Raw genomic sequence first — 15,933 nt, 5'->3', positions numbered from 1 at the left:
CTAGAGCCTGGCCTCCCACGGGGCCTCTCCTCCACCTGAGTCTACTTGGCTCAGGTGACTCGTGCACCTGGCAAGGGACGGGGTGGCCCCAGGCCGCCAGGTTGGACAGGACCCTTGCAGGAGGAGGCGCCCCTGGGACCCTTCCTTGGGAAGAGACACGGCAACGGGCAGGGCTCTACCGGGATTTCCCGCAGTGTCCCTGGGAAATCAGTGGGCCGAATGAGGGCTTTTCGCGATGAGAGGCTGAGCCAACAAAGCACGCAGGGCCCCCAGAGGCCCGTGACCCACAGAGCCCGCGGCTCTGGTCCACGACCGGGCCCCTGGGCTGGTGTGGCCACAGTGATGCCAGGTGGGCAGAGCTCGGGGAGGCCGGCCGTCCGCACGGCCCGCGCCCTGAAGACAGGGCCCACCTGGCGCCTCTGCAGGGGCGTGGCATTGTGCCGCCAGCTGTGCGTCTTCTGGCTGCTTCCCGGTCACTTCCCGGCCCGGACCCAGGGCCTTCCGGCCTCCCTCTGCCCCTCCCGCCCCAGCCTGCCCTGTCACCTCAGCAGCTGGAGGGGACGCAGGACCACTATGAAGTAGAAGGGCTCCATGTTAAGGGCCAGAGCCAGCAGTCCCAGGAAGGCGAACACCGTGACGGAGAAGTCAAACCTGGGGGCAGGAGCGGTGAGGTCCATTCAGCGGCCCCCGAGCCCCCACGACTGTGCCCTCTCCCGGCCCTCGGTCCCCCTTCCGGGAGCCCAGACGGCAGCCACAGCAAAACCAGTGATGGCCAGCCGGCAACTTCCTGTCACCCTGGGGCCCTGAGCTCGCGTCGGCCAGGCCCAGGCACGGGGCCTCGGGGGTCAGATCTCAGCGCTCTCGGTGCCCGGGACCCCCTCCCGAGGGCCCCGTGCTGGTCTGACGACAGAGGACAGAAGCCCCCCGCACCCCGGCCCCTGCAGCCACGAAGACAGGCCCCGTCTCAGCTTAGCAAACACCTGGACACACAGCGGGGACCAGCCGACCCTGGAATGTTCCGCGGGAAGAGGGCAGGGCCTTCCGATGAGACCCTGCCAGGGGCTGTCCCTCCCAACTCTCCTGCTATTAACTGATTCACTCTCACGCCCCAGGCGACCTGAGCTCCCGGGTCAGGCAATGCCAACGGGCAGGCGAGTGGCCTCCCCGCTCTGCGCAGAGGGGAAAAGGGCCTCGTGGTCTCGCCACAGCCCGCCGGGGAGGTGGCGAACGCTCTTCTCAGTGGGCGTCGTGGTTTTTACGGGGGAGAAGACAGCCTAAGGACTCAGGAAGGGCCGGCCGGCCTAAGGAACCCCAGAGGCCACGGCCAGGGGCCTGCGTGAGCAGCCCGAGGGACTTCGGCAAGAGTCTGACCCTGGGCAAAACTGCTCCATGGGGACACAGGACTCGGCCTGTCCTCTGACCTCCCCTCTGCAGCTGCAGGAGCGGCGTGGGTGCTGGGCGGGCGGGGAGGGACGCGCGGCGGGCGCCAGGGTCTCAGGCAGGGTCAGGGTCACGCCCCACTCACAGGTTCCATCCGGAGGACAGGTACTCCACGGGGCCCAGGCCCGCCACCTTCAGGAACAGCTCCACGCCGTAGACTGCGGAGAGAAGGACGCCGATGCCACATCCCGCCCACCCGCCTAGCTCCTCCGGGGCTGCCCTGCGGTCTGCAGCCCCCCGCGGGCCACCTGTCCCCACCCCAGCCGCACCCGTGACACGACACGCTCTCGCTCCAGGACAGGGCCTGGTCCAGATGGCGGCCACCTGGGCAACTTGCTTAAGAAGAAAGAGGCTCCCTCCCCCTGCCCGGGCAGGGCACAGCCATCCGTCCACCCAAGCGACAGCCATGTCCTGGCGCTGTCCAAGCCAGGCGCCGCGCTGGGTGCCGGCGTGCCGAGAGAACGGGGCGGCCCTGCACGCACAGCGCGTATCACGTCTACGGGAGGAAGGACAGGTGAACAGGGAGCGCTCGGACTCGGCGAGAGGACGAGGAAAGTCGGGCAGAGACGGGCAGGGGGACGAAAGCCCCAGGCGGAGGACGTGAGCCACGCACAGGCCCGGGGCCGGGGCAGCGCAGCGGGGCGGAGAGTCGCTGTTCAGGGCCTGGAGGGTGGCACGAGGCTGAACAGGCGGGCTGCGGGCCTCGCCCAGGTGCGGGTCACACCGGGGGCCTGGACTTGATCCCGAGAGCAGCGGAGAACCACGAAAGAGTTTTTAAACGAGGGCGAGTTGGAATCAGACTAAATTTCTGCCCCATCTCTTTACGGCTCCCTGTTTTAGAGAAGCGCCACGAGACTCTAAACCGAAGGAAAGTTCTTCTAGACAGCATTTAAGACACGCGGTTCGGCCAAGCCGCGCCAGCCACTTACTAGTAAGAAAGACGAGGTAACTCCAGGGCACGTGTTTGGAGAAGAAGTTCCCACCTGTAAGACACAGCAGTAGCAGGTCAAGGGCAAGCCAGGTGTGCCGCCCAGGTGGCCAGTCCCCAAGCTGGGGCTCACCTTTCAGCATAAACGTCTCCACGAGGATCCAGATACCGTTGACTGCCACCACCAAGTCTGAAATAGACAGGCCCATGAAAGACAGAGAAAGGACAGGCGGGCTTGGAAATCTACAGGTCGCGGCTGCAGTCCCTGGTTAAGTTCCGGGAACTCTGGGGAGGGGAGAACAGGGCTGCTCCACACACCCATTTGGCAGGGAACTTCCTCCTGCGTGGTGCTCTTACCAGAGGAGCTAAATCGCCAATGGTTTCACGATGCAGCCACGCATTTCTAGAAACACCCTCTATGTCACTGTAGGGATACCAGTTAAGATGTAGAGATTATTCCAAGTAAGTGTAAAAGATGAATACACAGGGGTGTGAGTATTAAAAACATTTGTTTTCGCTTAGAAAAGTCTGATTTTAAAATAACTGCATAGCTGGGCAGAGTGGCTCACGCCTGTAATCCCAGCACTTTGGGAGGCTGAGGCAGAAGGATTGCCTGAGCATGAAGTATGCTATTGTTTATTTAAGACAAGAGATATTAATATATACACATCTAATTATAGTTTTTAAAAAATGGAAGGATAAACCATAATAAAAGTTGCCATGTAGAGGAACTGACAGAGATATTAAACTAAGCTTCCTTGAATATGGTTCATTTTGTAGATCTGACTTAGAACCATATAAATATTTTACATAATTATAAAACAAAATTAAAAGTAAAAAGCAGGCCAGACGTGGTGGCTCACCCCTGTAATCCTAGCACTCTAGAAGGCTGAGGCAGGAGGATAGCTCAAGGTCAGGAGTTAGAGACCAGCCTGAGCAACAGTGAGACCCCGTCTCTACTATAAATAGAAAGAAATTAATTGGCCAACTAAAAATATATAGAAAAAATGAGCCAGGTATGGTGGCACATGCCTGTAGTCCCAGCTACTCGGGAGGCTGAGGCAGGAGGATTGCACGAGCCCAGGAGTTTGAGGTTGCTGTGAGCTAGGCTGATGCCACGGCGCTCTAGCCCAGGCAACAGAGCGAGATTCTGGTCCCCCCACACCCAAAAGTAGAAAGCAGTCCCTAACAATAAACAATAACCTGAAATAAAGAAGCCCAAATGTGTATCTGGCTGGTGACACACCCACACAGCGAGGAACTATTCCCGGTGATCTAAAAACAGTGATCTGAATGTACAGCCCCTGGACTGATGCTTCTAGCAGTTATACTACTGGGATTGTGTTGGGATTGTTATTCTGGGACACAGCAAATGAGTAGTTGTGTTACTGTCTGGGGAACCTGGATTTTTAAGACTGGGCATCTAGATTTGTAAGATTAACGAAGTTAGGTTAAAAATCCTGTGGTCCTGGGCCAGGCGCGGTGGCTCACTCCCATAATCCTAGCACTCTGAGAGGCCGAGGCAGGAGGATCATTTGAGCTCAGGAGTTCGAGACCAGCCTGAGCAAGAGCAAGTCCCCAGCTCTACTAAAAACAGAAAGAAAATAGCAGGACAACTAAAAATATATAGAAAAAATTAGCCCAGGCATGGCGGCGCATGCCTGTAATCCCAGCTACTTCGGGAGGCTGAGGCAGGAGGATCGCTTGAGCCCTGGAGTTTGAGGTTGCTGTGAGCTAGGCTGACGCCATGGCACTCACTCTAACCCAGGCAACAAAGCAAGACTCTGTCTCAAACAACAACAACAACAACAAAATCCTGTGGTCCCGAATGTGAAGTATAAGCATGAACTCACAAAATAGTTCACCTTTAAAAAAAACAAAATCCTAGCTCTGTCCACGGAAAGGCCTAGAAACAATAAGCAACCCTAAGCAACAAGCACCCAGCACCTCCAACTGTGGTCTCTAACACCATTTCCCACCAATAGGAGCTACAGTTCCTTGGAAAGACTGAATCTGATCAGGCCTCCAGGTTAGTTCTGTCCAAGAGAATGTTCTGTAACAATGGAAATTTTCTTATCTGCACTGTCCAGGTGGTAGTCATTGGTTGGTAGTTTGTGGCTATTGAGTACTTGTGATGTGACTGGTCAACTGAATTTTTAATTCTAATTAACTTAAATGTAAACATCCACATGTGGCTAGTGGCTACCACAATTGGACAACACATCTCTGGATGTAACTACCAAATTATAGGAAATAACCAACAGAGGAACATGCAAAACCATGATTAAGGGATAAACGATCTTGTTTCTTCAACTAAATGCTGCAAGAGGGAGAAAAGGGATGGAAGAGGAACCTATAGATTAAAACAAACTTAAGACGCACATAGACTCTGGTTCTGGAATTTGTTTCTAGAAGATCCAGGTGCAGAGCGGGGATGACCAGCAGAGGTGGGGGGGGGGTCACATGAATGACAGCCCAGCCATGAGATGGTAACTGGTGAAGGAAGGTGATGGGCACACAGATACGCATTATGATCTCTTATGCAGGCTTGGAACTCCCTATGATAAAAAGTCAGAGAGGCCGGGCGCGGTGGCTCACGCCTGTAATCCTAGCACTCTGGGAGGCCAAGGCGGGTGGATTGCTCGACGTCAGGAGTTCGAAACCAGCCTGAGCAACAGCGAGACCCCATCTCTACTACAAATAGAAAGAAATTAATTGGCCAACTAATATATATACAAAAAATTAGCCGGGCATGGTGGTGAATGCCTATAGTCCCAGCTACTCGGGAGGCTGAGGCCAGAGGATTGCTTGAGCCCAGTTCGAGGTTGCTGTGAGCTAGGCTGACACCACAGCACTCACTCTAGCCTGGGGAACAGAGTGAGACTCTGTCTCAAAAAAAAAAAAAAAAGTCAGAAAGATGACCCGGGACTAATCTCTGCCTCCCCACCTTCTGGAATAGCAAAGGAGGAAGGGGGCCTACCGCTGTGAGATTCCACACTTACACATGAAATACTGGAAGGCCTTGGACTTCACAAGGATGTTAATGCCTGTTTGAAGAGAAGACACGTTACAAGGGAAATTTTCATACACATTCCCCTACCACATCCTTCATGCATGAAGGCAGCCCGGGTATTTACGTCACTGACGCTTAAGTTGCTGCTGACCCCGACCTGGGACCGTGTGTTCGTCCACTTGAGTAACCATCATCCCAGTGGAATGCAAAACCCTCTAAAGACTATGGAATAACAGCTGTGCCCACAGGCCTAGCAGTGCGAGAAATCACAGAATAAAACACACCACCTTCTCTCTTGTTCCCAAGGGCCCAGCTCCAGGCTTCTGGCTGTTTGCGTAAGAGATTCCCTGTGAGCTGACCAGACTCCCACGTGGAGCTTCGAAACGGGCATTAAACTAAGTAGCAATTGTTCGGTAAATATGAGTGCTCAATTAAAAATCTCAAGTCTTACACTACATAAGCACCATGCAAGCGGCCACGAGATCTAGCTACATATCCTGCCACGGGAGGAGGGGAAACATGTGGCTGGGTGAAAGGGCAGGTTACAGAACAGAATATGAAACGTGATCCTGTTGTTTCAAAAATGCACAGAAAAAAACAACAACAGGGAAACACATCAGAGAATTAACAGTGGTTATCTCTGGGTGGTAAATTCTCATTTTCTTCTGATTACCTGACTTTCTAAGTTTTTTTCAATGATCATCTTTGGTTTTGTATGAGGAAAGGAAAATCCCCGAGCTGTCTTGGTTTGGTTAAGTTACCGATTTCTTTCCTACTCTGCTTCCTACCCCTTACCTCCCTGCTGGGTGGGTCATGCTCTCTCTTCACACACAGACATTCACACACTCATGCACACCCCCTCTGAATACGCTCCTCAAATGCCCGTCTGTGGTCTCTGGAAACCCCGGCTGCCAAGACGCCGTCCCCAAGCCAACTTACCTTTGAAGATGAGGAAGGCCGTCCTGGGGAGCTCATCGAACCAGTGCTCTCTGTTTCTCTTTGCCTGGCAAGGCAACGGGGCCACAGGGGAGAAGGGTCAGGGCCAGCGGCCAGAATCCAGCCCTGGGGCCAGGAGGCTGGCGTTCCTGTTCTGCTCGACCCACCGAACTGGGGAACACTGTTAGCATTCAGGGATCTAAATGACAACACAGACAGCCGGTGCCCACTGAGCATCACAGCGTGCCATGCGTATGCATCGCGTTTATATCACCCTGAAAAGAACCCTGCAGGCAGGGATTGCCCTTATCTTGTTTCACAGGTGAGACAAGCCTTGGCAAGGTTTGGTAACTTGCCTGGCGACACAGTGACTCATGCAATCTGAGATTCCGCGCCGCTAACCGTTGACGCTGTATCACAAATGTAAGGGCAGATTTGGGGGCCGGGGGCCACCTGCTATGCCCGAAGTGCACAGTGCCCAGCTGAGAGCCGAGCTGCTCTAGCAGGGAGAGAGCTGGACCCCAAGGACCCCAGGCCACCTCCAGTCTCACAAGAGCACTCACCTTCCACTTCAAGGCCGCAACTTCATAGATATCATAAAAGTCCTTTAGGCTGGCGTAAGGAAAAGGCAAGAAAGAAAAAAAATCAGACCACATTCCCACTGAACTTTGGTTCTCCCACTCACCTGTCCCTGGTCACCTTTACAGGTGAGGTGGGGGAGGAGGGGACCTCCTGTGAGTCCTGGTGCATCAGTGCCCAGGGGACTAGGGACTGTCACCCCCAGGCGTTTGGATTTCCTCTGCCCTTGCGGTACTATGAATACATGACCCGCCTAGTCTACACTGACCATGCTAACCACAGGTTCTGTCCCCTGGCGAGGTGGCCCCTGGGGTACTACAATTCTTAAGACACAAATGTCACCTCTTTCAGCGGCAGCCTTAATGGACCACCTGCGACTGAGTCCACCCCAGCAGAGCTCGCTCGTTCTCATTGCCACGGCAGGCTGCACTTTCCCCACCGACCGGGCTTTGGTCATGAATGGTCTAGAGGGCCAGCACTACCCGTGCAGTTCTCAGGGTCCCCCCTTGGAGGCTGAGCCAGCTGTGCCCAGTGTGTACGCACGACGGGGTATCTTCACCCCTCTGTCCATCTGGCTCACGTGGGACCACCCCACCCCCACTGGGCGCTCGGGGTCAGCAGCTAGGCCAGTCCGCTTCATGGCCAGCACACTCATTTCTTATCAAGTCAGATCGAACTAGATTTGTGTTGGACTGTTGACACTTGCAAAAAGAATCCTAACGAATACAGTCTGCAAGTCTATAGGCGTAACACCTCCGTGAAGCAAACCAAAGTCTGTACCAAGCCTCTGGGCCTGCCCACCTGGTGCCTTCCCACACCCCGGCTCCCTCCCGTGAACGAGTGAATGCCGTGCCTGGCCACGCTGCCCGGCCTGGCACCTGCCCCTACCTGAGCAGGGGAGTGTTGTTCTGATTCAGCGCCTTGAAAGCAAGAAGTCGCTCCCTCGCACTCATGCGGGGCTTGTAGAAGCGCATGAGGCCTTCGAACTGCCTGTAGGAGATGCCGGCGGGCCTCTGGGGGAGGGAAGAGGGGAATAGAGGAAGGGGGACAGAGGAAGATCCGGAATCCAGACTGGCCCCCTCCCCCTGGGGCGGCCACTCCAGACCCAGGGCGCCCGCTCATGCCCCCAGGGGCAGGACTCCTGCTTTCTGAGTTGCTGGCCCTGCCGTGCTTAGGGGTTGCCCTGGGCAAGGGAGGGAGGACAGGGACGCGCCCCAGCCCCTCTCGGCCTACCCGCTGGCTGAGGAGCAGGCGGTAGGCGTGCTGGATGGCCGTCCGCTTATGCAGCAGCAGAGACTTGAACTTGCGCTTCTCAATGTCGTTGAAGGTGTCAAACACCACGGCCAGAAGCTGTGGGAGAAAAGCACAGAGCCTGGCTGCCCTGCACGCAGGGCCCCGCGTGCCCGGGCTTCGTCCTCTGCCTCCGCAAGCCTTTCGCCCCGCCAGCCCGGGGTGCCCAGGCAGGACTCCCGCCTGCGCCTCGCGGTGTCGGAAGTTTGTCTCCAAGTCTCAACAGAGGAAGGCTGTTCGCTTCCACTTGAAAGTTTCTCTCTTCAGATACATGAAGACACCGTGACACGATTTTTCTCCAGGTTCCAAGTCTACCTGCCTTCTCTCCTCTCCCACGTGTCACCTATAGCTCGTCCCAGGCTGGGCAGGGGACAAGCCAGGGCAGGAGAAAGCAGCAAGAGGAAGGGGCCTGGGTCCCGGGCCCAGTCCCGCTCAGTCCAGCAGCTGGGGGCTGATGCCACTGCCCTTCCCACCTCACCGCAGGGGGACACCACTGTGCCCACGCTTCCTCCTCCTGCCCCGTTACTTCCCCTTGTGAGTCACAGCTTCCCGAGTGGCCCCAGAAATAACGGGGACGAGGAGGACGGCACGCACGGAAATGACATCCTGAGGTTGCCTAATACCGAAGTCAGCTTATTGATAGCCCTGTCTGCATTATGGGGGGTGGGGGAGGCATTTGAAAGACTCCTTCAGAAATACTTTGTCTTTCAAAAATGTTTCAAGGGAAACTCTCTGGTCCTTTCTACCCTTCAAACTGGCCCACCATTTTTTTCCTGTAGATCAAGAGTCAGCAAACTTTTTCCATAACAGGCCAGATAGCAAGTATTTTAGACTTGGAAGGCCAGATGGGCTGTTTCAACTACTCAACTCTGTGGTTGTATCAGGAAATCGGCCACAGACGATATGTAAACGAAATGGCCATGGCTGTGTCCCAATAAAACTTTATTTACAAACACAGGCTGGGGGCCAGGTTTGGCCAGGAGTGTGCTGGCCCCTGCCCTAGATTTTCACAGCTCTAAATACTTTACAAATGAAAACAAATACAAAAAGAGATAGCCCGCATATTTCTTTTTGGTCTTGAGGAATTAAAAAAAGAAAATATCTTCCTTTTTAAGACTTCACGTTTTTAGGAGATTTCACAAGTCTACCCCAGGGAAGATGGTTGTTTCCATCTCCACACTGGGCCTGTGGTGGCTGGTATGAGGATGCTCTTCGGAAGTAGAAAATGAACACAAGCCTTGATCCCAAACCCCTCTCTGATAACTCCGGTATTGACGTGTTCCCAATGGCAGGGACGGTCCTGGCGCCATCCCAGCCTCTGCAAACACCTCCAGAGTTCCCTGTGCACAGGGCTTTCTGTTCTCCCTCTGCGAACGTGCTCTGTGTCAGGTTTTATGATGCTGCTGACAAACGGGGTAGCAGCACATGAGACGTTCCTGGCACGTGGGGACGGAAGGACAGAGGGGGTGGGGACAGGGCTCTGGAATGAGCCCGGCCCAGCCACTCCGAGCTGTGCAGGTGTGGGCGGGTCACTGTACCACTCTGATCCTCGGTTTCTTCATGTGTATACTGAGCACTATAATCATAACAGAACCTCCAGGCTTGGACGGTAAGTCATGGCAAAAGCTGTCTGCGTGCTGCCTGGCTCAGGCTTCACAAATGCCAGCTTTCACAGCGACAGGACGCTCAGTCCTTATCTGTGGGGTCCACAGCCAGGAATTCAACCAGCCGCGGATGGAAAATACTTGGGGGCGGGGGAATGGATGGTGGCGCCTGCACCGAACATGTACAGAGTACTGTCTTGTCATTATCCCCTAGGCGACACAGTCTGACAGCTCTTTACACGGCACTCACGCGGTATGAGGTAGCGTGAGTAGTCTAGATAGCAAATACGGGAGGACGTGTGTTGGTGACGTGCGGATATGATGCCATCTCGTATCAGGGACCTGTGCACCTGTGGATCCTGGCACCTGTGCTGGGGCCGGGCCACAGCTCTGATGCCCAGGGATGACTGTGTGTGTTTGCTGTAAGAGTGCCAAGGCCCAGAGCGGCCCTGGCTTAGAATCCAGCAGCAGGAGCAGCAGCAGCACTAACCGGGTGAGGACGCTACCGCGAGCGCCCAGCTCAACTCCGTACGTCCTGCCGGGGTCCCCAGACCCACACCTGACTACGAGTCCGGGACTCCCCGCCCCGACGGTCCACCCTGGAAGCCGAAGGCGTCCCCACCGCTGCGCCCCCTCCGAGCCCGCGGCATGGTCACGCACCAGGTTCATGATGAAGTACAGCTCGATGGACAGGTACACGATGAAGAAGACGCAGGACCAGGGGTTCCGGGAGTAGGAGGGCATCATCACGTCTGGGAAGCTGCAGTGGCGGGGGTCACCAGGGGGCCCGGGCCAGCCCGCCACCACCTTCCCAGCCTCCACCCCCCCTTCCCCTACTCTCAGCTCGGGGGGCCGATCCCGCCTCCCAGCGGGATGTGGGCTACACCGAGCTGGGAGGAGGCGGCCACCCAGGCCCCAGCAGGGCCCGGGCCAAGGCAGAGCCCGCGCTTACTTGGCCGTGGTCAGGAGGACGAACAGGCTCACGATGCTGTTCTCCAGGGTGCTGAAGTACTGTAAGGGAAACAGAGTCAGGAGAACACGCTGGGGCCAGGCTGAGAGCACGGAGCCTCCAGGGACAGGCCACAGCGGGCCACCTCGAGCACCCTGCCCTCCCCCGCCCCCGCTCCTTGGTCCTCCCGAGGAATCAAGGGACCCAGAGGAGCAAGCAAACGTGCAGTCCGGAGGCCTGCCCCTCCTGGACGTGATGCTCTGGCGGAGGCAGACTCCTGACTCCGGGGACTTTCCCCCAGGAAGCCACGTGTTTGGGCAATTAGCCTGGCTCCCTCCCACCGCGTCTCTGCCAAAACATTCCAACGTTCTGAACCTGATCCTGGCAACGTCCCGATCAAGGGCAGGGAAGGGGATCCCTCAGCTCTCAAGGAAGGACACGGCCAAGTGTGAGTGACAGGGACCCTGCACAAGCCAGGCTGAGCACCCCTCCCTTGTGTGGCTAACAGGGTCACTGCAGCCACCCTGTCTGGGCAAAAGGCCCCACATAAAAGAAGGGACAAACATGCCAACTACTTACGGGGTCTGAAGGATTAGGGGAGAACAAGTAGAAACCTAGAAGGTGGTAGAAAAACAGATCAAATAAAGGATTAGAGCAGAGGTCCCAAACCTGGGTGTCAGCGAGCCCAGGAGGGGCAGCAGGGAGCAGTGGGGACTGCAGCCCCGGTGAGCTCAGACGCTCTCTGCCGTACGGGAACACACCCGAGCACTGTTGGGTCTAGCCTCTATACAGGCTGGAAATCTGTATTTTTTTGTAGAATCTAATTTTAAAATGCTGGCTCAAGTTTTCAGACCAAACGAAACCCATCTGTAGGCTGGATTTGGAGTCCAGACTGCTGGTTTGCAGTCTCTGGTTCTAAGAACAGGGGCAGTTAAATAAAATTCCAAAGGGGTCCCGTCCTTCCCGGCAGCCAAGGTCCCGGGTTGGAACGTTTTTCCTTTCCTCCCTCCCAAATGGGCTATTCCCTGGAGGCCTTGAAATCTTGAGTGGGAAAAGGGAGAAACTGTACCCTCGGGGGAAATCAGCCTCCCTGGAGAAGCACAAATGAATTTCTATCAAGAATTTGGGGTGGGGAGTAGGAGGATGGGGGAGCCGGCGCTAAGGACAGGGCAGGGTCCACGCTGGCGCTGGCCTTAGAGTCAGGGCTGGCTAGTCCCACTGTCTTTGCCATCCGAGGAGTCCTAAAGATAAGACCTCAGCCTTCCTAGCTGTGCGCAGGGACCTCCACGGCCAAGGCCCTGTGTCTGGATGTGGCTGTCACAGGCTCAGCCTTGTCTGGAGAGCCAGGGCCTCAGCCTGAGGACACGTGCCTTATACCTGGTGACACTGAAGCGTGCAGACCCTCACGGCCCAGGCAGGTGTCTTAGAGACTCCTAGGCACGTGTACCAGGAAACGCTCAGGAATGTTCCCTGCAGTGGGATTTGGAGTAAGAAAAATGCCCGGCAGAAGATCAGATAAATGAGTTTTGGCAAATTCGCTACACTCCAGTGAAAATGAATCAGCTGGTCTACATGTATCAACACGAATAAATCTCAAAAACATAAACGCTGAGTGAAAGAGCAACCTGCAGAAGGGAACACACGCATTATGTAAACACTTATAGGAATATTTTAAACATACAAAGCAACACTCCTGATTTGTTGCTTAAGGAAATATAAACACGAAGTAAAAACACAAAGACACGCCTGGGAACAACCACCTTAGGACGGGGCACCGCTGGGGGGACAGGGAATTGAGACAGTGAAAGGCTACAAGCTGCCTTCCCTTTCGTTTCTAAGACTCCATTGCCCACGTTGGACGGTGAGTCCGTGGGTGTCTGCATTACTTTTAAAACCTTTCTGAATTTCTAAAACTGTCTGCTATGGTCTGAACGTCTGTGTCTCCCCCAAATCCATGTGTTAAAGTCCTAACCCCCACGATGACAGAAGTGGAAGGTGGGGCCTCTGGGAGGTGACGAGGCCGTGAGGGTGGAGCCCTCGCAAGCGAGATCGGCGTCCTTACAGAAGGGCCCCGGGAGTGCCTTGCCCCACCCGCGCCGTGAGGACGCAGCAGGAAACAGGCCCTGACCAGACACCAACTGCCTGACCTTGGACTGCCCAGCCTGCGAGAAATAAATTTCTGTCGCGCATAAGCTACCTGGCCCACAGTGTTTTGTGACGGCTGCCCAAAAGGACTGAGACTGTCAAAACAGTTATTCTTCGACTGTGAACCTGCTTTTAGAGACCAGCTGGGGCCGGGGGAGCAGGGAACTCACCGAGGATGGCGAAGATGACCATGAAGAAGAGCAGCAGCAGGAGGATGTCCATGAAGGGCGGCAGAGACTGGAAGATCTGCCGCAGGTTGCTGGGGGGAAGACAGACGGGCCAGGTGGGGGGGCGCCCAGCCTGGGGTGGGCTGTCTGGGACGCCCCCGTGGGGGACACGTTCATCAGCAGGGGGCCTGCTGCGCTGACTCGGAATACCAAACCCCGCTGCACCCTGGAGTGACAGTGTGATTAGTTTTTTCCTAAAGTGGCTTGAGACCCCCACTTGGGGGTGACAGGGAAGAACTGCGACAGACACAGCACACGCGGCCACCTCCACCTGGTGAAGCCCCGGCAGGCAAATGCCCTGCCAGAGAGGAAGGAGCAGAAGGCCAAGGAAGGCAGAAGGCCAAGAGCATAACCCTGAGTACAGAGGTCAGCTCCCACGAGTGGGATGTGGGCTGCACGAGGACATTCCAGGGCCACCCGGTCGTGGGGCACCTGTTCCCAGCTTTGAGGACGGGCACGGAGAATCACTCGGTAGCCCGTTCTCATCAACAGTCCCCAAGAAATTTTCCAGACACAGTTTCCAAAAGGAAATTTAAGTCTAGGCTGGGTCTGGTTTGAGTTCAGTCCCACAGCCTCGGTGGAGGTGTCACGAGAGCCTGCGTGAGTCACCTGCTGCGTTTGGGCAGGTAACAAGCTTAGAGACAGCAGCCAGCTCCGGAAGGCCGCAGGTAAGACGGCAAGAGTCCTGACCCGGAGCCAGAAACCCTACCCTGCAGCAAGAAAACTGCCTTCACCACCGCGCGGGTCACGCGGCAGAGGGAGCACGAGCGTGCGTGTCTTCCGTGTCTTCCGCCACCGTGCAGGGCTGACCCCACCACTCACTGACGCCCAGGGTCCTGCTCCCCGCCCGGAGGTCAGGCCCGATGGCGACCCTCTGGCCAGCTCCCCACACAGCCTTACCGCCGGACGCCACCGCAGTACCGACAGTCCACCAGGAAGATGCAGCGCAGGGCCCGGGTCACCCGCACGTGGGACGTCTGCCGCACCAACACCACGATGGCCTCAACAAACTGCACCACCAGCACGGAAGTCTGCAGGGCGGCAGCACAGAGCTCTCTCAGCAAAGCCGCCACTCTGCCTGTCCCCCTGCCTGTCCCCCTGCCTGTCCCCCTGCCTGCCCCCCCGCCTGTCCCCCTGCCTGTCCCCCTGCCTGCCCCCTCTGCCTGTCCCCCTGCCTGTCCCCCTGCCTGTCCCCCCTGCCTGTCCCCCTGCCTGCCCCCCCTGCCTGTCCCCCTGCCTGTCCTCCCTGCCTGTCCCCCTGCTTGTCTCCTAGCCTGTCCCCTCTGCCTGTCCCCCTGCCTGTCCCCTCTGCCTGTCCCCCTGCCTGCCCCCCCTGCCTGTCCCCCTGCTTGTCTCCTAGCCTGTCCCCTCTGCCTGTCCCCTCTGCCTGTCCCCTCTGTCTGTCCCCTCTGCCTGTCCCCCTGCCTGTCCCCTCTGCCTGTCCCCCTGCCTGTCCCCCTGCCTGGCCTCCCCAACAGCACCAGGAAGCCCTGAGGTCTGCAGCTCATCCTCGTCTCTGCTTCCTTGGGCACACTCTCCTAGACCACCTCTCGTCCTTCACACTACAGAGTGCCACCCGGACACGCTCCTACCCACGCCACGCTCCGCAGCACAGAGAGCAGGGGCACACCACCAGTGACAGGCCAGCGCCGGCCTGGGGGGCAGGCAGAGCTGGGGGCGACCCTACTCTCTGGGATCTGGATCCCAGTCTCCTCTGTCTGGACGAATACAGGACAGTGACAGCGACACACCCGCCTCCAAGGTGACCGTGCCAGGGCCGGCACGTACTGAACACTGAATCACGTTTGAGACGGCTGGTGTCGCCAGGACACCGGGGGCATCCGGCACGGCCGGAGGCATGGTGGGGACACTCTGAGCGCAGACTGGGCCCACAGGGGACTCTGAATTGGGATGCGGGCTTGAAGGTGGCATGGGAGGAGATGCTGCAGGGACATGGACAGACGGAAGGACACGTCACCTTAACCATGGTCCGTTTGTGCCGGACGAAGGTGTGGAGGCCCAGCCAGCGCAACTTCATGCAGAGCTCAAACACCACCACTGCCAGGGCGAACAGCTCCAGGGTGGCGTGGACCTGCAACCGGAGGGTGTGGGGAGGCGTCATCGCCAGCCAGCCCGCAGCCAGCTCCTTCTGTGCCCAGCCCCACCAGGACCCCCTCCCGACACACACCAGAGCTCCAAACCCCGGCCCTGGGCACCCAAAGCCTGAGCCTTGGTGATGGGGCCTTTCCTGGAACAACTAAACAAAAACTTGATATTCATGAAACAGACATGCTGACCCATGCAACGAAAAATCTGGGAGGAGGCCGGGCACGGTGGCTCATGCCTGTAATCCTAGCACTCTGGGAGGCCAAGGTGGGTGGATCACTCAAGGTCGGGAGTTCGAAACCAGCCTGAGCAAGAGTGAGACCCCGTCTCTACTAAAATTAGAAATTAATTGGCCAACTAAAAATATATAGAAAAAATTAGCTGGGCATGGTTGTGCATGCCTGTAGTCCCAGCTACTCGGGAGGCTGAGGCAGGAGGATCGCTTGAGCCCAAGAGTTTGAGGTTGCTGTGAGCTAGGCTGACACCACAGCGCTCTAGCCCGGGCAACAGAGTGAGACTCTGTCTCAAAAAAAAAAGAAAAAAGAAAAATCTGTGAGGAGCCTGAAGTTTAAAAGAAAAAAGAGATAAAATAAAATTTTATATCTAGCTTTGTTCCAGGAAGCATTTCATATAATTTACAAAAGACCTATAAAAGACATTAAGGAAGCATGAATTAGGGGCTATAAAACAAAAACTGGCTGGGCGTGGTAGCCTGT

General features: G+C 56.5%; 1 protein-coding gene across 3 annotated transcripts in view; it reads right to left on the bottom strand.

Moving 5' to 3' along the window:
• The window catches only part of TPCN1 (two pore segment channel 1), a 58,308-nt gene that overhangs the window by 10,295 nt on the left and 32,080 nt on the right, over positions 1 to 15,933 (bottom strand). For all 3 annotated transcript variants that reach the window (XM_012752241.3, XM_075996595.1, XM_075996596.1), the window contains 15 exons: positions 15,090 to 15,203; positions 14,012 to 14,142; positions 13,055 to 13,143; positions 11,319 to 11,353; positions 10,743 to 10,801; positions 10,451 to 10,550; positions 8,130 to 8,246; positions 7,785 to 7,909; positions 6,881 to 6,929; positions 6,321 to 6,384; positions 5,371 to 5,415; positions 2,502 to 2,558; positions 2,370 to 2,423; positions 1,526 to 1,598; positions 544 to 651 (listed from right to left, as the gene is read on the bottom strand). In XM_012752241.3, the coding sequence (XP_012607695.2) occupies positions 544 to 651; positions 1,526 to 1,598; positions 2,370 to 2,423; positions 2,502 to 2,558; positions 5,371 to 5,415; positions 6,321 to 6,384; positions 6,881 to 6,929; positions 7,785 to 7,909; positions 8,130 to 8,246; positions 10,451 to 10,550; positions 10,743 to 10,801; positions 11,319 to 11,353; positions 13,055 to 13,143; positions 14,012 to 14,142; positions 15,090 to 15,203 (1,220 nt within the window). The remainder of the gene's footprint in view (positions 1 to 543; positions 652 to 1,525; positions 1,599 to 2,369; positions 2,424 to 2,501; positions 2,559 to 5,370; positions 5,416 to 6,320; positions 6,385 to 6,880; positions 6,930 to 7,784; positions 7,910 to 8,129; positions 8,247 to 10,450; positions 10,551 to 10,742; positions 10,802 to 11,318; positions 11,354 to 13,054; positions 13,144 to 14,011; positions 14,143 to 15,089; positions 15,204 to 15,933) is intronic.

This window comes from Microcebus murinus, chromosome 22 (genome assembly GCF_040939455.1).
Source record: "Microcebus murinus isolate Inina chromosome 22, M.murinus_Inina_mat1.0, whole genome shotgun sequence".
In the NCBI taxonomy this organism is placed as follows: domain Eukaryota; kingdom Metazoa; phylum Chordata; class Mammalia; order Primates; family Cheirogaleidae; genus Microcebus; species Microcebus murinus.
The sequence above is the reverse complement of the archived record's forward strand: the minus strand, read 5'-3'. Positions and strand labels throughout refer to the sequence as shown.